The 24,375-nt window shown below is 31.7% G+C and overlaps 1 protein-coding gene across 5 annotated transcripts in view; it reads right to left on the minus strand.

Moving 5' to 3' along the window:
* Window positions 1–24,375, minus strand: part of LOC118198261 (3',5'-cyclic-AMP phosphodiesterase 4C-like) — a 539,317-nt gene that overhangs the window by 332,843 nt on the left and 182,099 nt on the right. For 3 of the 5 annotated variants that reach the window (XM_085809228.1, XM_085809226.1, XM_085809225.1), the window contains exon 2: window positions 7,983–8,075. The exons of the other annotated variants lie outside the window; for them this stretch is intronic. In XM_085809228.1, the coding sequence (XP_085665354.1) occupies window positions 7,983–8,075 (93 nt within the window). The remainder of the gene's footprint in view (window positions 1–7,982; window positions 8,076–24,375) is intronic. 5 annotated transcript variants of the gene reach the window in all.

Consider the following 24,375-nt stretch of genomic DNA (forward strand, 5'->3'; position numbering starts at 1 on the left):
CTCTAGTGTTGAGCTACCGAAAATCAGCCATCAAATTTGGATAACTTCTGTTCGAAGTGACGGCGGATCTTCAAGTGCTTTCTTTCTTCTAAACCTGGGTTTCTTAAACTTTTTTCAGTCGCTACCCCTTTTTAGCACTGAGATTTTTTCGCGACCCGCAGGACACCATATTTAGAAAAATTTTGCGGAACCCTATAACTATTGCGCAAATCCGACACACGCATAAGTAAAACCGTCAATTTTTTTTCACTTGTAATATACTATTGCAGTTTTAGGTCATTAACTTTAATTTCTTATTTTAAGACATAGAACAATAAGAAAATTTTAAATAAGTAACAGACGAAATGGCAGCGTCACGTGCAAAGCAAGGAAAATGAACCTTTATATTATAAAAAGAATGCGTCGAAATGTTTTCGTTTTTATCTTTGTCTGTATTGTCTTACTTTTATCTATTTTCAGATACGTTGTGTAAAAATACTTGGTAATTTTAAAATTATTGTAATAAGTTAAAGAAATATGAAAACTGCTAAAAATTTTGGCGACCCCCTGCTGCAGGTCTCGCAACCCCCAGGAGGTTGCGACCCACAGTTTAAGAAACCCTGTTCTAAACGTAATCAAGCAGTGAATGAAATTTGACCGCGTGCATTCATTATGTAGTTTAAGGAGACTCATACACCTTAAAACCCATAAGATGTTCGAATAGATGACTGTTGCAAGAATTGGGATAACTTATTTATTTTAAAAGCAATTACTACCAACTTTTTACAGCTGACTACATAATATAGCTGCTTTCTGAAATAGTAATCAGAAAGTTTGTGTTGCCACAAATATTTTTATAATTTAACCCGCTTTGTGACAACATTTTTCGTCATGTTTCCAACTTGCGCGCACAGTTTAAAACATTCTGTTTCATAATTTAATTCCATAATTAATATATAGCTTTTATAACATTTAGAAACTACTGTGAACCTAAAATTCTAAAAATTTCATGTTCAATTTTTATTTTATTTTGAGTTAAGTTTATAAAATGTATTTTATTAACAAAATTTTTAATGTTTTCGTCCATAAAATTTTTCAATATTAAAATATTCATCAGATTGTTGGTTCAGTTAGAAAGTAGTGCCCATATAAAGAATTCCATCCAGTTTCAAGTATGTACCATTAGCCATTTTTAAAATATCATGAGCGCAAGGTGGAAACATGGCGAAATATTTTGTCACAAAGAGGATTAAATTACAAAAATATTTGTGGCAACACAAACTTTCTGGTTACTATTTTCCAAAGCAGCTATATTATGTAGTCAGCTGTAAAATGTTGGAAGTAATTGCTTCTAAAATAAATAAAATATCCCAATTCTTGCAACAGTCACATATTCGAAGATCATAAGGGGTTTCAGGTGTATGAGTCCCCTTAAATAAAATCGGATCTTAGCGTAATTACGTAAATGTATTGAAATTTCTTGTTAAATTAGGTTACTTGAGTATTTCAAAGTGTACGAAAGTTACCTGCCTACGGAAAGTGATGCTTTCGTGAAGAACATTCTAACGGAAACTGAATCTGGTTCACGTAACATAGGAGGAAAGTCATGAATACTAATTATGCAGCCAGCCTATTCCCGAGGAGTGGAAGGAGAATCGAAATCCCAGCAGTCAGCGGTCTGAAGTACTCGGCCATTGGCAGAGCACTGAATGTTTTTGAGCAGAATTAATATGTTAGCAGGCATTTTGCTACGGTGACTGGGACTTTTGTAAAATTATCAGTGCAGATCACTAGTTGACTTGAAGCTTTGAAAATTTAGTTTAAAATTAACAAATCCTTAATTTTAATTAGCATAAAACATCATTAAATTGCTATTTAATGATGTTTTATGACACAATTAAAAACTGATTTACTTGTAAATGTTTAATTACATTTCATTAGCTTTCAGAAGTCAGAGCGTTTTGCAAAATGTAGTTTCGCTTATGTAAAATGAATATGTGATCAAATTAAATGCTTAAGTTGCCCACCAACTGTCGACCGGTTAATTCGCTAAACAGTAATAGTTTGACTCGTTTCAAAACCCAGAGAACGGGTTAGCTGTATGGGAATTTTCATGATTCTTCTCACGTGTAATGTGAATGTGAGCCAGTTTCCTTCAAAACTTCTTCCACGGGCCACCCAAACTGCCGTAAAAGAATCGGGAAAGAGGGCCTTTAATATCATAATGACCATGATCAGACCAACAGGTTTCATAAGAAGTTACCGGGGTCTTAAAAAAAAGTATACCTAACAATGTTTGCTTTCTGGAATGGGATGCAAAGCTTAGTCCAGTTGTTAAAACCCTCATCAAAAGAAGGCCAAATGGATCGCAAGAGAATCCATTTAATGCTCGCCTTGATCCCATTTTGCAAAATTATTTTCAACTCACAAAACATCCGTAGGTGATGATTCTCTAGAATAGATGCGAGCTTACTGCATGAATAAATATCACGCCATCCAACCAGAATAGCTGTTAGCGACACTGATTGCCGTACCGAAGTGCCCGTGTTCGAATCCTGGAGAAGGCATGGATGTTAGGTAATATATAGTGTCTGTGCGGCATGGAAGTACTCTAAATATGCGGCGAGCCGAAAGTCCTCTCGAGAGGTTGACTCTAGGGGAAGAGTGGTGGTAGACATTCGGAATTGTCTTTACGGGGTGCTCTCCATCAAAATTGGGGACGGAACTGAGGAAAGTCGTACTCTCGTCTGTATGGTGCTCAAGGCTCTTGCCAATGACAAGCGCAGTCTGGTGATTCTTACTACGATAAATTTCGTGGGCTTGTTCTGATGTTACTGTCAGACAAGTGAGATAAGTCACAACAACCCAGCATAAATATTACAATATGAAGTAATGTTTCAATCTGTTAGATTAAAGTTCTTAAGTTGTAAGCTGCGGGCTCCTTAAGCAATTACTGTAATTCGAGATTTGTTTATTGAGATTCAATGATTTCATTATACACTGTGGGGTTTGGCATAACCATTGTTGCTGTGCAGGAATGCATATCCACTTATACGTTTTCTGATCAATTTATATAGCGTTTGCCAGTAGTGAACTAGGAAATAAAATCTAACTGTCAGCTTTATCTAAAATAGAATTTATCTGAGATGTTAAGAGATTGTGATCAGTAAATGAGTTCTTTAGGTTTCAGCATGAGTAGAAAATGTGTTAACAATGCATGCGCTTCTCTGTACATGCTCTCCGTGAAGAAAAGCTCTCATGATCAGAATGCAGGTAGTTGGAGTTTCCCTTCGATTTCCTGAAACAAGGTTCCTCAAACAGTATGCTTGGAAGCTTCAGCTTGCAATATTAATTGCACGTCAGGTTCCAGATGTACAGAAAGAATTTCACTTGACAGTAATGTCTAACAATTTTGAAATCTTCCTCGGCTTATTCTGCCCGTATGATGCCGTTATTATCATTTTTGTTCTTCCCTTTTAAATAATCATTAATTATCAGAGATCGGATACTTCAAAATGAATATTTGGAGTATCCGATCTCGGATACTCCAAAAATTCATTTTGAAGCATTTATTGTAAGATTATAGCTAAATACTTTGTTCATGAACCATTGAAATATCTAAAAAAGCTCCACATAACCCGAAAGTTAAATACAAAAATTCAAATAGGCCGAAAGGAATATATACTTCCATTTTGAGTATGTGATCAGGAGGCACTGTTATACGAAACTAAACTCGACCAGTATATATTTTCAATAAGATAATTTTGCCAAAGAAAGCAATAAAAAAGTCTTGAACGCGTGCAATCGAATAACGATGTGGAACTGCGCGTTCGTATAATCACCAACTGGTCGTACTGATTGGAACTTTTCCAAACAACAAACTATGATGAAAACTACCATGACTTAGAAACTCGAGAGATTCCTCGGCCAAGCAATGAACCGAAATTCAGTTTTAACTGCATCGAAAATTTTTGGATATACGTAAGGAGGTTTACGTTGAATAAGAGGACTTGTGATTCCAATGTATGTATGATATTGTATTTGACAGATGAGGTTTTACAAGTTTATGTGAATTCTGCAAAATTTTTATGGAAACATGCATTTTATTAAATACGTTTGACGGACACAATAAGATGATACGATATGCGATAATACCATAATATATAATACAGCACTTTTTGTGCTATCAATGAGCATGTTGGAGTTTAAGCCAAGTAGATTTTTAAAGTTTATTAGAAAATCTAGTTTTATAATGGGTACTGGCATGAATGCTATTAAAAATTCCCGTTTGAAGTTAAGCCCCAAAGCTAAATCTACATCCAATAACATAGAGTAAAAAGTGTAAATAATTAAAGCAGTTAAATAAAAAAACAAATTAATTGAGTTGAAAATAATTAATATAGAAACTAGTAAACATAATGCTTGCAGAAATGTATTACATTAAACCAAATAAAAACTTTCAAATTATTTCAAACAGTATGAAATCCCTTAACGATACTAAATATTAAGTTTAAAAAGAAAATATAAAATATTCAAAGCGTCTTTTAATGAAATTAATTAACTCATTCAGACAATCCGTATCATTATAATTATTTATTTTTATACTGAAATCTTTCAGACACAGAAAATAAAATTTACAATCTCATAAAAGTTTGGAAATAATTGTGTAACTAACAGACATTCATAATGATTTTGCACATGAATTTAACTCCTTTCAATTGACTAAAGAATGCGAATATAAGATAATAATTAAATGAATGACTGCAGACTTGAATGAGAATAAAATATAAGTCCTCCTGCTGTGAGCTGATAAGAAATAATGAATGTTTCTTTCTCTGCTTGTATTATTGGATGTCAATAAAGATAACACTAATTTTTATGTTGCAAAAAGATAAATGAATAAAAGAACGAATACTTCCGCTTGTTATAAAGAAATAAAATGCATAGTGTATTCATGTATATAGTATGAATAGAATTCATATATATAGTACAATGTAATAATTAATCAAGTAAATGTCTGCTTCACGAGAATCTAATATTGTTGTATGAAAAATCAGTGACAAAAGGTCAGATGGCCAAAAAAAAAAAAAAAAGTTAAAAAAAAAATGCGTACACATTCGATTTTGCTCGCCCGCGCCAATTCATAGCGGAGTGGGAAGGGGGCAACGTATGATATAATAATCAACCAAATACGAGTTATGTTTTTGAATTACGCAACGAATATTAGCAAGACGTTTTGCCACATAAAATTGCGATAAGTATTTACTTATAAAAAAATGAATTAAGCCTTTTCATTTCTAGTCTGTCCGAAAGAAGAGAAACAAAAACTGGTATCATTTTAACAAGTTTTTCATCTTCATTTTACTGGAAATAAAACCAGAGAACAAAATTTCGCAGGATAAATTTTTGCATAAGAAATAACAAGTAGTATTTTATCTTTTCTTTTGTAGCTGAATCGCACGTATAAAATGAAAGAATAAAACATGTCTTTTCTTTAGACAGAATTGAAAGAGAAATTCTAGAATTGCCGCACGGCGCTGTAGGGAAGGATATCTTTTTCCCTGACTTAATGAATGAAGACAAAATGCAGCCCGAAAAATAGTCTACTTAAAAGGATGTATATCTCTTGTACACGTTTTTCAAAGGAAACAACCTCGTACTATTCATTGAAGAAATTATGATGCCAAGAACAATGTAATATTCTATAATGAATACGTCGAGGAAGCAGCAATAGTGAATGACTTTATCCTTGTTCTAAGGGTGAATGCATTTAATAGTAAACATATTTCAATGATGATGAATTTGATTTACTTGCAATAGTAAGAATGCAGAGCTTAAGCTTTTATCATTACATTGCGAAATAAGTATTTTCAAAAATATATTACAGAAATAGATTTGAATTTTGCCAAAACTTGACGTACAATATAAAATTGTCTTATTTAAATAAGTATTACACGTTAAAAGTTCTATTTAACTTTTTCCAATTTGCTGACGAAAAATTAAATATGCAAATAATTGTTATAAGATGTCATGACCATTTTCATAATAGTTAGATTAATCTAAGAAATTAGATATAAAATAGATTGTAACATTTGATAAAACCTCGGAATAAAAGATGAGAGGCAAAAGTTAAAAGGTGATGTGCGTCAGAATTTGTCTTTGCACTGAAAGCTTTCCTTGTGTCATGCAAAGCTTTCGAGCAAAAATAAATGCACTGTTCTCATTCGTAACCGCGTAAAAAGTATTTTCAGACGCGCAGTTAATGATCCTGCAGCTCTTTAAGCTCGCACACAAGGAACTCTGGCAGTGAGCCAAAAGCAGTTGAAGAAAGCCGGATTTCCTAACTGAAAAATTTTTTTAAATTGTAAACATTCCTTCGCGTCGGCGAGCGAGGAAACAAAATAATTTAATACTTTTACTTTCTGATGTAAGGAATTACCTGGAAAGATACAATTCTCTCGCGGTTGGTCTTGGGGTGAATCGATGAGAAGAGAATTACTCAAAAAATTGTATCCTCGGACATCTAACCTTTGGTATTCAATAGATATTTCAAAGAAAGCTATTTTAGTTCTCATAGTTAAAGAAATTAAACAAATGACTAAGTAATAACTATTAGCAGCAAGAAAAAGAATTCGAAACTATGCTACTGTGATAAAGATCGCTTAAGAAGAAGTCATAGAGCTCTCATTATGTGGATACCGATGTGAGAGAAATTGAATAATTAGGATCTCCCTAGATACTATTTCAAACTGGCATTTGGAAAAAAAAATACTAAAATACATTAGAGAAATAGTGATGCCTATATATAACACGTTTGAAACGGCAGTATGAAATTCGTTACAATCGAATACTTGAAATACTTATACTTGAAACGCATAAAATCATACATCACATGTCACAAAAACATCGAGAATTTATGTATATAAAATTAAAATTACCTAGACCCCCTACTTAAAGTTGAAGTACAGGAAATTTCAATAAATGAAGAAATATTAATATAAAATATATAACAGGTTAATTTAATCACTGGAGAAGGAAATCAATAATTTTGTCGCTAATTTATGAGAACTTTAATTACTACATAAAAAATTAGAAAAATAATTCAAACGACACACTATGATTTATAAATTTATTTTAAATGTGCGATTTTCTATGTGGAATTTTTTCCACATAGAATCTAGTTCTTAAAGGTATTTAGAGTATTAGACCTGAAGACAGAAATGTTTTCTGAAATTTAAAATTGTAATATGACAATGCACAGTTACAAAATAATCATAAACACAAAAAATGACGCAATTCTTTTATTATCATTATATTTTTCATTAATAATTTGCAGTCGTTTCACTTGTACCTTTAATAGAGTTTTTAAATTTTGTATTGAAAAGTTTCGTTTGTAAGGCCTGAATGATTAAAATTCGATCATAGTTTAAACGCTTATTCAGAAGGTATGTCTAGATTTTATTATAGATACCACGCTCAAGACTTTAAGAAATAGAAGTTCATTGAATAGAATCTTACTGAAATATTAAAATACCATGAAAAGAAATCATAAATGATAATGGCATTAGGTACAATTTAAGGAACTATAGGATTTCGAAATGTTACTTGAATTTAATCAACAGAAGGCGAATGAATATTAAATAAGTGACTGTTAAAAAGGGGTGTGAAATTTTAAAGCGGACTAGAATCGTCATTTCATATATATTTATATTCATTTAAATGATGCTCTTACGGTTTCTAATTTAAAAGTAGGAGAAAGAATGAGCCTACTTTAAATGATTTTATGCGAAAAAATGCACACATTAACGTGAATTGCAGTTTGGCACTTAAGATAGGAATTTAATATTGTTAAATAAAGGTATTAAGTACGTATTAAGATCAATTGTGGGTTGATACTTGGTTTAAAACTTTCACAGATAAGAACCACTTTTATCTTCATAATAATACTTTTATTATTCGTACTTTTTATACTATGGAAAATACTCTGAACTTGTCTCTCTCACCTCTCAGAGCTGGAACAATGATTGATGTTGATCTCCGGCATCACTGGTTTCTCGAGTGCGGCCACAAGAACTTTCACCTTCGGCCACCTGGCCCTTATTGAAAAAAAAAAGACATAAACGATTTCAAGCATCAGTAAATCAAATATTTCACTTTTAACGTACACATATTAATGGTCTTCTGCTTTTGACTTCCTGTTTTTCTTTCATATATTTTGCAAGTGTAATATTTAAATTTTTAAGGGAGGTAGAAATCCAGTAATTCCATGCCGAAATTATGATTGATATTCGTATTTTCTCAGTACCTAACTGAAAATATATCCGGCTTAATATAAATGTCTTTCATTATAAATAATTTAATATAAATTAATTTTATGTCTTTCGTTGATCCATAACACGATTTTAATTACTTTCTGTGAGCAAACTCTCGGTTAGTTTACAGATGTTGTTATACCATTACAGTGTTGCAAGGATTAAGTTCAAGAAAAACTGGCCATGTACCTAAAAACATGTACTTATAAGCGTCCTTTGGTTTGAATGCAAGGTTATATAGGTGCCCAAAATAGGACTGGTCAAGTAAAGTAGTATTTATGGAGTTTCGTACAAATGTACTCTAAACTGCAAAGAGATCAGCAGAAACTGAAATAGACGTTGTTTAGTGATCACTTGAATGCAGTACAAAATGTTACTAACGGTAAAACAGCGCGTGTTCATTCTTGAGTATTAGGCGAAGTACAATTCGTCAAAAACGTCTACTAAACTGTTTGAGCAAGAGTTTAAGAACGGAAGTGTATTGGCAAAATCTCTAGAGAAATATGCAGTGGTGACAAAAATGGCAAAATGGCACGAAACTTATGACTAAATGACAGTTCTCTTGGTCATTAACAAGGGCAAATGTAGAACAACAAGCAATTTCTGAGTCAATTTTATTCTGGCCATCCTGTACAATTTGGGAACAAATTATTAGATATTTCTTATTTCCACTGAAGGATTTTCGCTTAGAAAAATATAAAAAATTTTCTTTTAAATTCTAAATTACTTAAATCAGTAGTAAATGTTTATAAGTGTCAGTCTTTCAAAGCTGAAAATTCGTAAATGTGGAAACTCAAGACCTTTATAATAAGTGCGATTTTCAACCCCCATTAAAATACTGTCAGCAAAGCCAAGATACCAATTTTGGTTGTTATTTATTATGAAATTTATGATAAGTTCTCAATACATACTTAAAGTAAAACTGGCCCGTAAAACTGGCATTTCTTCAATTATTTCAAATATGTTCATTGGTAGTCATTAAATCTATCGCTGGCATTTACTTTTATGAAAAAAATAAAGACATGGCCGATGGAGTTCTAAATGCGTTCATTTAAAAATTTATCAAGTTAAATAGCTGGCCTTCTATGTTAGATGTCAAACTATGAGACTTAATCTGCAAATCTGAAAACTGATATTGAAGTGACATTGCTGTGCATAAAAGCATTACAAGGCATAAAAGCATTACAAGCATTACTACGCTGTTTCATATTTTGAAAGAATATAGCATAATTCGGTATAAAGTGAATGTCTTTTCTTCTGCAGTTTTTCTCAAGAGTAAAATTTTGGAAGTAAGTTGTTTATGCGAATAAACTTGGTTAACTTCACGCTTGCACAGCTTTTCATTCGGTTCTAATTATTTCGCAAGATAAAAAATTATATTGCCAATAGTCTTAAAGTTTTAAGCATAAAACTACACAGACAAGTATATTTGATTGTATTTGGGAATATTTCAACAAACTAATCAAAACCACAAATTATGAACTGTACGTCAAAGATAATCGTACTCATCCTTTTAAGCTCTAACTATCTAGTATTTAGTATTTACAACAATGAATGTAAAATCGTCTGCTTTTGTAATGAAAATCTCTAGTATGTTAAATAAATTCATACGTATAAACTGAAGAAGTGTTTTCTGCAATTAAGATATTCAGTATTACAGAAATTATTACTCTGTTAGGATAAAATTTAATTCTGAATACATGTAAGCAAGTGCAGCGAAACTGTTAACATTTGGTGGCTTTAATATTGATATCTTCGTTAAATATTAGTATGTCAAACAAACCTTTCATAAAACTAATGCTTTATTAAGTCTTAAACGTTGTTTTACAGGTATTTACAGCATTTGATTATTTCTAATATTTATTTTTACGATGGTTATTTTATTTATTTATTTCACGATTTTTACATATTTATCTGCTTATTGGTATTTCTAACGTTTAACTTTTTCTATTTATTGCACATAAAACAGAGAAAATATTAAATATTACATGCTATATACCCAAGTGGAATTGTTATTTTAATTTTTAGCTAACTTTATGGTCATAATACACATAGTTTTATCTATCATCAATTTTATCAGTTTTATATATTATTTTTCAAATTTGTTATAATTTACCGTAATTTATTATTAACATTCTTGTATAACCCAAACGTGTATTTTAGATCGTTATGATAGCAGAGAATTATATTATAATTAGAGAAAACTGGTGAATCTGACAGTAATAAGGCTTGCTACCTTGCATACATTAAATATGCTATTTTTTTAAATTTCTGCAAGTTCTTTTATATGTATGACGTTTATTGTTCGTTTTCCTTTCTTATAGTGCATAGCAAATGTTTCAGAGAGCAGTTTTTAAATCCATTAATAATTAAGCCATCTCGTCAATCGAATTCATTTCCACAGTTTATCTGAAAGATACTGTTTTTAAAATTCATTAACAGCGCGCAATGTTAAGTGCGTTGTGCATAAAGCTTTACAGAATTTCACTTCAACAAAAGCTTATATCCTGTATATTTTTCTGATCTCAAATAATATATTTTTGTTATAAGCAGCAGTTTTCAAGAGATATCACTTGTTGCCGCTATGTGATAGTATATACATTATCCATAAAAGCGTGTAATTTAGATTATATATATATATATATATATATATATATATATATATAAAAGCGTGTATATATATATATATATATATATATATATATATATATATATATAATAATTTATTTCCTAAACCGTATTGATTAATTGATTATATTATCTCCTAAGTTTAATTAAAGTAGAATTATTTTAAAAGTGTGCATCCATACTGGTAAGTTATATTTTGAAAGATGTTTTGAAGTAATTTGAAAGCATATATATATATAAAAGCGTGTATATATATATATATATATATATATATATATATATATATATATAATAATTTATTTCCTAAACCGTATATATATAAGGAGGAAAACAGAAAAATCTGAGACCTAGTAGGTCAAAAATTGCGCTTTGAGCTGTAAATTTTAAAACATAATGAAAATAAAAGGAGAGGTAAAAAATAGCTAAAGCCGTAAAGAACATCTGAAATCTAATTCCAGAGAATACATGTTAAACAAAGTTAAAATAACCAAAGGTAAGTTAAAGCAATAAATTGCACGCCTTATAAGGTATTTCTCCAACTCCCCTAGCGTGCCTTCGTGGTGTAACGGCTGCACACTGGGCCGGTATTCCAGAGGTCCGTGGTTCGATTCCCGGCGAAGGCGTTTGCTATTTTTCATCTTTTCTGGCTTCCAAAAAATCCTAATGTCTCTACAAGTGGCGCCCGAACTAAAAGGGTTGTGGATGATGATTCTCTGCACCCAGGATTTGGCGACTAGGTCCGCTAAAACCCTAGTCGCCCTTTAAAAAGGGGAGTATATAAGGTATTTCTCCCACTTCCCTAGCGTGCCTTCGTGGTGTAACGGTAGCACCGTGGTTCGATTCCCGGCGAAGGCGGTTGCATATTTTTCATCTTTTCTGCTTCCAATTAACCTAATAACTCTACAAGGTAATAACTTACTTATTAAACAAGGAAAACTATACAACAAAATCAAAATTGGTACGCGACAAAAATCTAAACAATTTACAAATTACTGAGAAAAAGTTTAAGGCTCAACACAATAGTGCCTGAAGCCCTCAACCCAGCTGATTTTCCAGAATAAATTAAACAGGATTTTCCAGAATGAATTACATATATAATATGTATACATATATAAAATCTAAATTATATTAATTAAAAATTAAATTACGTATGTGCATATAGTAATGCTAAAGTTAAAACTATGACAAATGCTTTTATATATGGGTGTACAGTTTATTGGTGCTTTTCATATTTTGCTTTTTTTTTTTTTTTTTTTTTCTAAATTCCACGTCCTCTGAAGAGTTAACTTTTATCAATAACCAGAATCGCACTCAAAAACGAAAGACATTTCGTTGCGGTCAACTGTGTAGTGCTGGCTCAGACAGACGTTTTGCCTATCTAAATCAGTACTTCGCTGAATTCATTGCAACATCACTCGCTTTAAAGAACGGGAATGATGTTTATAAAGTGTCCTAATCAATCATCTTACTTTTCTCTGATACATTTTTGATGTGTTAACTTTAAGTCAGAAACTCTGCCGGTGTGAAAGAACCTTATAGAAATTTTAACATACTTTTATAAAAGATCCAGCAGGAAAAATATGACAAGAGACGACACTTTCGTCATTATTTACAATTGTCACTCTCCTGAACTGATCTAGGGTAACAAAATATTTTAGTTTACTTTGCGAATGGGGCAGCCGAAACCAAGAAATCTATTACGTTCGAAATCAATGACCGAAACGGGCATCATTAATTCCAAGAAAGTAGGTGGGAAGAACTTTGCTAATCTTTCTGGGTTAAGAACTTTGTTTACCTACAAATTATATAGGATTTGTATGTCTCAGAAACAAAGTTTATAACGCAAGGTTCTAACACAGCAAAAGCAAACTAGGTATTTTTGGAAGACCACAAATATGAAAAGTATTTCTTAGCCAATATTTTCATCAGGAGGTATTATTTTTGTAAAAAGCCGCCCTATCGGTATAGTGGTTAGCGTCGCTAACTGCTGTGCCGAAAAGCCCGGGTTCGAATCCCGGAGAAAGCAGGGATGTTTGTAAATGTATAGTGTCCGTGTTTCATGGGGGCACTCTAACTATGCGGCGAGCCGAAAGTCCTTTCGAGAGGTTGGTAGTAGGGGAAGAGGGGTGGGAGACGTTCGGAGCAGTCTCTTCGGGGTGCTCTCCATCAAAATTGGGGGTGAACTGTGCCAAATCACACTGCCACCTGTAAATTGCTGAAGGCTATTGCCAACGAAAGGCGTAAATTTGCCCTACTTGCCACGAGGAATTTCGTGGGCTTGGGCTGACTATAGGTCAGACAAGTGAGGATCAGCAACAACAACAGCATTTGTAAAATGATGGAAAAGGACAAGATTTAACTTTAATTATAAGTTTTTCTGTCACGATATGGCTAAATATTACACATTAAGACAATATTTCGCTTTTAACATAATTTTAAGTATTTTATAGAAATTAGGTATAGTATATAAATAAATTTTTAAAAATGCACAAATGTCTTAACTGCTTTCTTAGTTTATTAAAATATTATAATTTTATGTCTTTGTTGCACTGCTGTTAATGTCAGAAACCTTTAATTGCTTAAGTAGCTACTTCTCGTCTGGAAAATAAGGGATAAGAATTCAACAGAATATACCGGGTGATCAAAAAGTCAGTATAAATTTGAAAACTTAATAAATCACGGAATAATGTAGATAGAGAGGTAAAAATTGACACACATACTTAGAATGACATGGGGTTTTATTAGAACCAAAAAAAAAAAAAATTAAAAACGTTTACTGTTATCGGGCCTTTTTTCTTCGAGGAAATGCGTGATTCTGGTTTTGTAATTGCTACCGTGACGGGTGAGAGGTACTCCGATATGTTACAGAATCGCATCGTCCCCAGCCTGGCTGATAAACACCTGCTGGAACGTACGATTTTTATGCAGGATGGCGCTCCACCCCATATTGCTAGACGCGTGAAAAATCTCTTGCGCGCGTCGTTTGGTGATGATCGTGTGCTCAACCGCCACTTTCGTCATGCTTGGCCTCCCAGGTCCCCAGACCTCAGTCCGTGCGATTATTCGCTTTGGGGTTACCTGAAGTCGCAAGTGTATCGTGATCGACCGACATCTCTAGGGATGCTGAAAGACAACATCCGACGCCAATGCCTCACCATAACTCCGGACATTCTTTACAGTGCTGTTCACAACATTATTCCTCGACTACAGCTATTGTTGAGGAATGATGGTGAATATATTGAGCATTTCCTGTAAAGAGCATCATCTTTGCTTTGTCTTAATTTGTTATGCTAATTATTGCTTTTCTGATCAGATTATTGCTTTTCTAATTATTGCTTTTCTGATCAGATTATTGCTTTTCTAATTATTGCTTTTCTAATAAAACCCCTTGTCATTCTAAGTATGTGTGTCAATTTTTACCTCTCTATCTACATTATTCGATGTTTTATTAAGTTTTCAAATTTATACTGACTTTTTGATCACCCGGTATCTATTTGTTTCTCAAATCTCCATTAATTATATGTCTGTAAAGGCACATCAAATCTTTAATTCAGTGTGGTTATTTTACTGTTTCTAGAATTCTCCTTTGAAGAATTCTTTTCAATTACATGAAAAGTCCCGTACGTGCATTAAGTAACCTATTAGTTTAAAATTTTGTTAACGGTAAATTAAAAGTTCTTCTCTTCAGGGAACGTTTTCCTCGATGCAAAAATTTTTCTTTTCTTAAGTATTGCAGAATTTTCCTCTCCGAACTAAAATAATTTCAAACAGAAAGTATTCTAAATTAACATTTAAATATTGCGGCAATTTCTATTTATTAATAAAAGGAATTGGCACCAACTCTAATTATGTAGATAATGATGCACACATTTAACTTAAAAATATATTTTCGAAAATTTCTTTATCAGCAGTTTCAAATGCAAAAAACAGTATAACAGTACTTTCACTTTATCTTATTTAGTAATATAGGGTAATCAGATAGGTTCTTTACAGTACGCATTATTAGTTCTCGACATCTTTATAAAAGGATTTTAAACAATTCAAAATATTCAAATTACAACATAAACAACATAACATATTCAGAATTAAAAAATAAACAATACCAAAAAAACTAAAACATAAAGAAGATGTAAAAATAGTTCCTTTCTGTTCTTAAATAAAAATATTAAAAATACTAACTCTTCCCTATTCACAAATTTAAGTTTGTTGTTCAGTAACAACAATACCAGCTCCAGTTTTAGAGGGTCTCGCGCTTGCTGCTGCATTTCGTTTTCAACAAAAAATGGTATAAGCCGATAATTATCAAAACGCAATCGACGCTCCTAACAATGACCAGTCGTTTTAGCAACCATCCCATTACAATATCCGGTTTAAAAAGCCCCAAACCGTTGTTTGTGTATAAGTCCATTTTGATATCGACCCTACGTTAAAACGACCTTTTCTGTAGGACGCGAGAGTCGTTATAAGGAGCGTCATCTGTATTATAAAAGTTTATGACCGTATGAACAAAACTTTAAGAAAAATGAATGTACAGATAAGCTTGCAAATTCGATATTGCTACGTAACTTCATCTCAAAGATTAGAATTTATTTTTAAAGCAGTTAACATTGTATGGAAGAAGAAGAGATCGAAAATTTGCAGTCGATATATTCCAGGCGTTCGAAACTTATTTTAGTTATGAGACTTTAACATAAAATCGCTAAATTAACAAAATATTGATAATATCAAGATGGAATGAATTTCCAGAGGAATAACTTAAAAAATCCTTTTATATTATGCGAGGTAAATGAAAGCTCTTATTTCTTGTTCAAAGGCAATAACGTCTTTTTATCTCGGCCGGTAATTTATCGAAACTGAAATATTAATAAAACCTCTTAAAGGCTTTAAAAATTCAAATACTGATTTATTATTTAATAATTTACTAATAAATATTCTATTTATTTGTACCCATTGTTTATCTCTTTTATCTCAAGTATTAATATGAAGAGTTCTCGAAAACTGTGGCTACAGGCTTTATTTTCGTAAATAAATTTCTCAGATATATATTTCCAATAATCAAGTTTCTAAAGAGAATGTGTACAATTTTACAAAACCCATTTCAGCACTAGAATGGAACGCTAGCGTAAATATAAAATCTAGCTTTTTATACAACTGCCATGTAATAAAATTTCCAGTTATAAAAGTTTTTAGTATGGATTTGTAAAATAAATACATAAAAACAAAAACTTCTATTTGTAAGATCTGAGAAGATATTAGAGCGAATTTATTGACTTTGATCGCAGCTTAATGACAAAAACTAATAAAATTTTGATCGAATTTAGATTGATAATTTTGATTATTATTGTTTTTATATTTGGAAAAATGGCCCATGTTATTGAATTTATAGCTGTACTATTGAAAGTTTCGACAAATTTTGAATGCGAATATATGAAGCACGTATTCCTTCCAAGAAAATCCAAACAGATATTAGCTTACTATTCAGTGACGTAGAGGAAGGGTGGTCCTCTTGAAGGGCTAAATTCCTGGGTTTCAAATTTTTCCTAAGCAAGCCTTTACATATCTTTCTAGCTTGTAGGGTATTTTCTGTTAATTAATCAATTATTATGATTTAAACCTTTACTACAATTACTGCTTTCCGTATTCCTCACTAGAATGTTAATTAGTTGTTTTGTGAATTTGAGATGAAGATTTGAATGTTTAGATTAGAGCTTCTGGAAGCCGTATTTTGCTGTTACTTAACTATCGCTCGCTCTGCTTAACTTGTATGCCGGCTTTAGCGTCTTGACTAAGTTATCAGTTACCTTAGACTAAGTTACCTGCATTAAAATTTAACTTTCAGTTATGTTAATTTAAGTAACTGCAAGTCTCGAAAATTCATTTATCTAACAAGTAGCGCCTTTCTGTTCATTTACGACTTAAATAAAATAAGGTTATTTTAACGTTTTCACAACATTGTGATTTGTTTCTAAGAGGTAACCCGCTATCAATCTAGTAGTGTGCATATGGAAACAAACAGAGGTAACAAGAGTTTTTAAATACTTATTTATTCATGTAAATTATAATATTGGAGATCCGTTTACTGAAAAATGCGCTTGATCAGGCTTGAATCTTGAATTCTTCAAATTTAAGTTTTCATCTTTTGGCCACAAATTAAAAGTAAAAAAAAATCAAGTATATACTTATTCAATATACATTTCAGTTTTCTTAATTATTTATTTAAAAAATTTAAGTTTAGCTAAATAAAGAAAATGATAATTGGAATTCAATTTCTTCGTAAATGTTGAAAATATTCGCTGTCTGCATTAAACTAACGACTCTTCAAAAGGTAAAAATGTTTTGAATGGAATTATGAATAAGTTTTCTAATGCTTCACTTCTTTCCTCGAGGGAATATGTAATACTCTCTGCTTATTAAAAATATTATACTACGTTAAGAATTTAAGGATTTATTTCTAAAGCAATTTTTACCGAAACTTCTTACTATTTTCAAAGTTAAAAGTAAAATAATTGCATTAAAATACGATGAATAATATATTAAAAGTCATTCATCTAATCATAAGTTAGTCTTCTTTTGTACAATAACTAAGTAAAGTAGTTTTATTTAATCCGAAATTTATGCAGTTTATTGCTAAAATTGTATTTTCTTACCTCAGAAGTTACTTTTAAATGCACTTATGATTTTTCTTAACGTACAGGCAATTCAAATATATTTTTGAATTCTTGTCTTTCAATTAATTTTCTTGATTGTGCTCTACCATGCGATTTAAATTATATTTTCTTTACCTTTTAATGAGCTTATTGTTTTCCTTAACGTAATAGGCTATTCAAAAATATTCTTGAACTTTTTGTTCTTAAAAGATTTTTTAACTGTGTTCTTCTATGTAATTTAAACATTTATTTCAACATTCGTACGCAAAAATGGAGTGACGGTCGCATTTGAAAGCAGACCTGTAAACATAAAATGCTGGTAAAATGTGGATATTCTATGAACTGGAAGTATTAATATGTTTAAAAAGATGTGTGCGAAAGCACTCGACAATAGTAAGGAAAGCCTTATTTCAAATATTAACATAAAAACTGGAATCATGGAGAGAAATTGAAATCGTGGTCTTTACTTCACATGTGGTGCTTTATATGAAAGGCCATAAACATAAGAGGATGGTCATAAACATCTGCATTCAAAAACCAAAATATCATTTATGCATATTCAGTAATCTGTTGTCTTACTGTAGAAAACCCACCAATGGTCGAGCGGTAAAATCGCTGAACACTGGTAGTTCCGACTTGGGTTCGATTCCAGGCGAACGGGCTGGCTTCATGGATGATTTCGTGGTTTTCTCCATATATAAAATGCATACGAGCCAATTTTTCTTAGAAGTCCTTCCCGAAGGCATCCCTCTCCTTAGGCAGACAGCCCTTAATGTGCTTTGCTATAATCAAACAAAACAAACCAACACTCCTGTAGACAGAATAATTTCAAACATACTAAAGAACATCAAACCCCCCAAAATACTAAGCTGGTTTAATCTTATGCCTTCTGGAGCGCTTTTTCGCTGACGGGGAACTAAACTGGAATTCAGTACTTTTCCGTTTTGCTGGCGCTGGCGATAAAGTCGCTAATAACGGTACAACTGATGCCAAACGGAATATCCTCGATAGTGACTTTTTACGCTTCATTTTCAAAACAAGTCGCAACTTTCTTTCAATACTGGCATACAATTAAATAGAATTTTTACCAGATAGTTCAATTTTATGCCATTCGCGGTAATTAAGTCAATTAGGATGCAATCACACCGCTTACCCGAAGCCGAAAATATAGACAAGGCAATGTCAAGGGTTAAATTCATCAATTTTAATGATAATGCACTAGCGAAGTAAAGCACTGCGGTTTTACATAATTTCTGAATAAGCTATTCGTAGGAATTGAAATAATTCTTGCATTTAAACTTTTATTCCAAATTAAGATTTAAATTGAAATTAGTGTACATAATTACTGAGAGAATTAGATTTTTGTAGAGTAGTTTACGTGAGATGAGATCACTTGGGGTCACGTGATATGAACCGGCGAAGATGTTGAAGCATGAACGCATAGTAAATTCTTAAATTAATGTCTTTTTATAAATTTATTGTCTTTATTTATTAGATTTTTACAACATTTTAAACGATATTAAAATGTTTATGCCTTTAAAATAAAAAATTCTTAGACCTAACATTTGTTAACATTTTTTATCTGCATAATGTATGCTGTCGCCAATAAGGTCTGCATAGCGAGATTTGCGCCGACGAAACGGAAAAGTGCCTGGAATTCTTCAACTGTAACTCAAACATGATTACTGGGAAATAATATGTAGCAAAAGAGGAAACTAGACTGGACTATAATAATTTGTATGGCAAAGCACATCAGTATTATCTATGTATCGTGAACACTGCATTCATAGAAACAATACATTCTAAAAGTATTGTTCCATATTTAATTTACGCATAAGGAAAACTTCGTAAGCCTCACATTAACAGCCCGTTCAATCAACGAGAAAAATACTCAGGGCGAACTATTAGCGATTCTATACTTTTATGCTCGAAATTGCCAGCATCGCATTGGATACAACTGGAATCTGAACTCATCTTAACTAGTTACATGATTTTCGTTAGCCGGTGCCTAAAACCATGTGCAAAGGTTTGTGTTACTAACACCATGAAGGGATTGTTGCTTCAAATACACAGTTGACAAAAAGCAAATTATATTTATTTATTGAATATCATCAAAAGCAGTGTGATATCACTCAAAAGACATCTATTTGCTTAGACAACAACCACAACATGAATCACGGTCAATAATATGTTTAACTCTTTTTTTTCCAATTTCTGGTGGTTGAATTCTCATTCAACACACCCTCTTGAATGTCTGGTAAGGACAGCAAATCTAATGTCATTTGTGATACTTTCCAGATATTGTCATCAATCCAGCGGGCAGCCATGGTTCAAGTTATAGACATATTGTGAACTAGGGGCAGCTTCTTATAAAACCGCAATAATTTTTGTTCATTGTACCAGATGTGAGACAAATTATCATGCTGTTTACCTACTTCCGATATATGCAGGCCTTTTTACGTTTCTTCATTACGAATAAATCGCAAATTCCTTGTCAAATTACGAAAACAGATCTAAACTGAAAATATCGAAGTTCATTTCATTTGTTCTTTCAGAAATACCTGAACACAAAGTTGAATACCCATCAAGATTATGGAGTTTTAGATCTGAAAATTGCAGATGGAAAATCTATTCGAATGATTTCTCCTATTTAGTGGTGAAGCTCAGACAAGCAACTCAATTTCATTATTTTGTAATGGGTGTTTCTTGAGATTTTTAGCAGTCTCCAGATTTTAAAACATAATTTTGATCCTTCGTTTCATTTACATGCAATTGCAGAACAAAACTTTTGAAGAGTTTTTGACACAAAAGAATAACAAATTTATACTTGCGATTCAGGTAACAAACTCTAATATGAATTTAATGAACGATGCAAGAAGCTTGTTTGAAAAATATACTTTTTTAACGAAACTTTAATAAAAATAGATTTTCGATTTTAAAAAACACGTTGGTCTCTAACAAAATAAATTTAGAAAAAGCTGAATTTCTACGATCATTAAAGGAAAACATAAAAATTAAAAATGCGTTTACATCTGTGCTCATGTAGAAATATAAAGGCTTAGCGGAAAAAACAGTTCAAATTTAGTTTTTTAATTATCTAAAATTATACTTCTACTATAGAAGTGCTTTGCTTTATCCTCTTCGAAGCATTCAGATCTATATCAGACTGGGTAGAAGGGTTCCCAGGTAACTTTCCATTCTACTTTCCACAAAGAAGTCAAAACATTTTACTACATCTACTCAGCTAATAAATTACAAAACCCACATTACCGCATTTAAAAGCACTATTAAGGTTACCTTACTTTATTATGGTTAATCTCTTAACGGAGGAATGTTTTCGTAGATGACATTTTAGAAGACTGAATTCACTAGGGTTATCTGCCTGAGGGAAGGGATGCATTCGGGGGAGGATTTCGTAATTGCGTTACACATGGGATTGGATTGGATTGGATTATTTAACTATGGCAAAGCACACGAGGGCTATCTGCCTAAAGGGAGGGATGCATGCGTGGAGGACTTTCTAAGGGAAACTGGCTCGTATACACGTTACACATGGGGAAAACCACGAAAACGCCCATGCAGCCAGCCCGTTCGCGGAATTCGAACCTCAAACCGAACTACCAGTTTTCAGAGTCTTTACCGCTCGGCACATGGGAAAAACACATATGTAGCCAACCCATTTGACAGGATTTGAATCCATATCAAACTACCAATGCTCAACGGTCTCACCACTCGTCCTGTCGTTGCCATATTTTATTGGTTACGGTTACTTACTATGTAAGGATATTTATATGATAACATTCAATAGCTAATATAACCTCTAAAACACTGTTTATTAAAATCCTAGTTAGAATGTTAAAATGGAAAATGATCTAATTGAATGTTAAACTGAAGTTCTATTAATTAATCTTAATTGACGAATGCCATTACTAATTGTTTCAATAAAATCTCTTGTCATTCTTAAATTTGCTTTGAATGACAAAATTATTACATACTCGGTGATCTTTTGCTATGGAATAACAGTGTTAATAGATAGTTGTCCATTAACTTTACATAATATAAACACTACATTCCTTAAGATCATCTTTCATAACTTGTTAACAAACAGAGAATTTACTTCTATCACCATTTTACTTAAATTTTAAGCAGTAGTTGCGCCAGCAGAAACAAATCCTAGCATTTAAAGAAGTTTACTAATAAACAATTTTCATTTTAAGGAGATAAAATGCTTTCACGTATATTGCAGATTTAGTGACTATTACAGATTTAATGTTAAAGCTTTTAGAGAAAAATAACATTAAGTAAACAACTATAATTGATTAAATATTTCGTACATATGCAAAGTTTGTAATAAAAAGGCTTGCGTACTTGAGTGTTTAAAAAAGAATTCCCAATTGTGGTCCTATTGAACAATTGTCGTATACTCATGGCTGCAGTTAAGAAATAAATGAAATAAAGTAATTTTCACTCTACAGCAAATTGGATCAAGTAACACTTTCTTAGTAAAACATATGCGAAATTTAAATTTTTACAAAGCGTTAGGTATGGTAAGATATAATGTTACACACAGTACGTCGTTTGCTATCCGCAAAGATAAACCGACATTTTTTAAAAAAAGTCACTAATATGCAAAATTGACTCCGATCGAAGTTATCAAATATATAAGTTAAACACCATAAGAAAATGGAAAAAAAAATGCAAATTTTATGAGTTTTCTTAAAATAAACACTTATTAAATAAAATACTTCGAATTTCGAATTCTTTTAATTTTTATAGTGGGAAAATAAAATTCATGCTTCTGTATGTATATTTTGTTGACGTAAAATGTATCTTTCAGAAATTACGTTTAGAAACCTTAAACGCATAGCAGTCTTTAGCTCTACTTTTATATGATACCCTCGAATTTTAATTAGTGGTGTCTCAATTAAATATTTCACATATTTTTATCCGTGACAGACACTGCCATCATCTAAAAGTTATTTGATTCATTTATTAAAATATCTTATTTGTTCCATTTATTAAACTTACTGATTCACTTGATTCATTTATTAAATTTATTGAGTCATTAATTAAACTACCTTATTTGATTTATTTATTAAATTGGAATCGTGCATTTCACGACCCATCACTTAAGAATTATTTAATCGACATTAGATATTTAGTTACTATGATTACAAAACTCAAAATGTTTAGTTTTCTTTTAGATATTTACAAATGCATTCTTTCATCTGTGTGGATGCATTTAAATTATTTTCAGTTTTTTAAACACACTGTTTAATGTATTTTAAATCTTTTAGCATATTTTTAAGATACCTCGAGAAATTTAGATAAGTTCAGTAATAATAAATTCTTTTTTAACAGCAATGCACATGCCGGTTTTGGGGCTAGCGTTGACAGAACATCGCAGACTCTTCGCAGCTTCAAAAAAATGTTATTATTTCTTACGTGCCAGGTAGTCGTGTTTCTGGCGTGGGAGAATATGTTTATTAGCGTTGAAAGAACACTTCCCACGAAATGACGTACAATAATTTATAGCTTCTTTCAGGCAGAAGCGTTTACAAAAACTATCTACGTAGCATTTGGAGATTTTTCTGCATTGCTTGTACGTTACTCTATAGCCACTATAACGTTAAGATTCGGAATAACAGAAATTGAATCAACCATTTCGTATCTAAATTCCCCTTAAAATGTTTTAAACCTCAGTGTTTGTTATCAACTAATCATATTAAAAAATTCTTAGACCAATCTATTAATTAAAACCTGGGATAAAATTCTTCTAAACATGAAAAGTGTGTCTCTAAGATTAGTTATATTTAAATAAAGAACTAAAGCAGAATGACAAACTTATAGGATTTTCTATTTAAAATACTTACTTCGAAAACAAGAAATTTTTATAAGAGATAAGAAATATGCATAATTTAAAGAGAGTCAATAGGTAACAATGTCGGTTAAGATCTGTTCAAATGGGTTGAGTCTTTATATCGGAGTTTCCACATGAATCCATATAAATAAGAATGAAATTCCCGAAGTATAAAACTGGCACATATAACAGACAATTGTTTAATTTATGCTATTGTATAACCGAAAAGATCGCAGAGATATGTTTGTAAAAGGCTGAAATAAATATCAAGCAGAAATTATGAGAAGATGGCTACCAGACCATACGCTCTCACTACAAAGAAGATCCTAATTTCCAGTCATGACAAAATCTGCACCTTATGATCCGATACCTTATGATGTTTCTTCCCAAATTATGATTTTCGCTTTGAGTCAAAAGAGTCAGGAAACAGATATTAGATTCTAAATGTTTATAAAGAATGTATTATAATCATGCGCTGTTTCAAATTTTGAACACTTGCCACATATAGAAACATTTGTCACATACAGATTCATACATGGATATATGAATTTTAGTCTGAACAAACAACTGTCTAAAATAATGAATATTAGAAACCATATTTTGTCTTTACACATAACTCAAAGTAATGTTTTGCAGAGCTCAAAGTAACGTAGTTAATTCTGGATTTTAAATGAATCTGAATTATAAAGCAAAACTTTAAATTGGAATTTCTACCTTGCCTAAACATAACACTTTTCTACATACATATCTAAACGGTCATTAGTAAAGCGTTGCGAATACCTTTTCATTTATCGAATTGCTATAAGCCTTCCTAAGGATAGCTTATTGGTTGTTGCTAAATTATGAACAACCTAAGGATGGATTATTAACTAATTAAAAATTGGATGGCTTATTGATTGTTGCTAAATTATGAAATAAAAAACGAAAATATCATGAACAATGGTTTCTT

Source organism: Stegodyphus dumicola, chromosome X2, assembly GCF_044657685.1.
Source record: "Stegodyphus dumicola isolate Sdum_Otavi_A_Nest chromosome X2, ASM4465768v1".
Lineage (NCBI taxonomy): Eukaryota > Metazoa > Arthropoda > Arachnida > Araneae > Eresidae > Stegodyphus > Stegodyphus dumicola.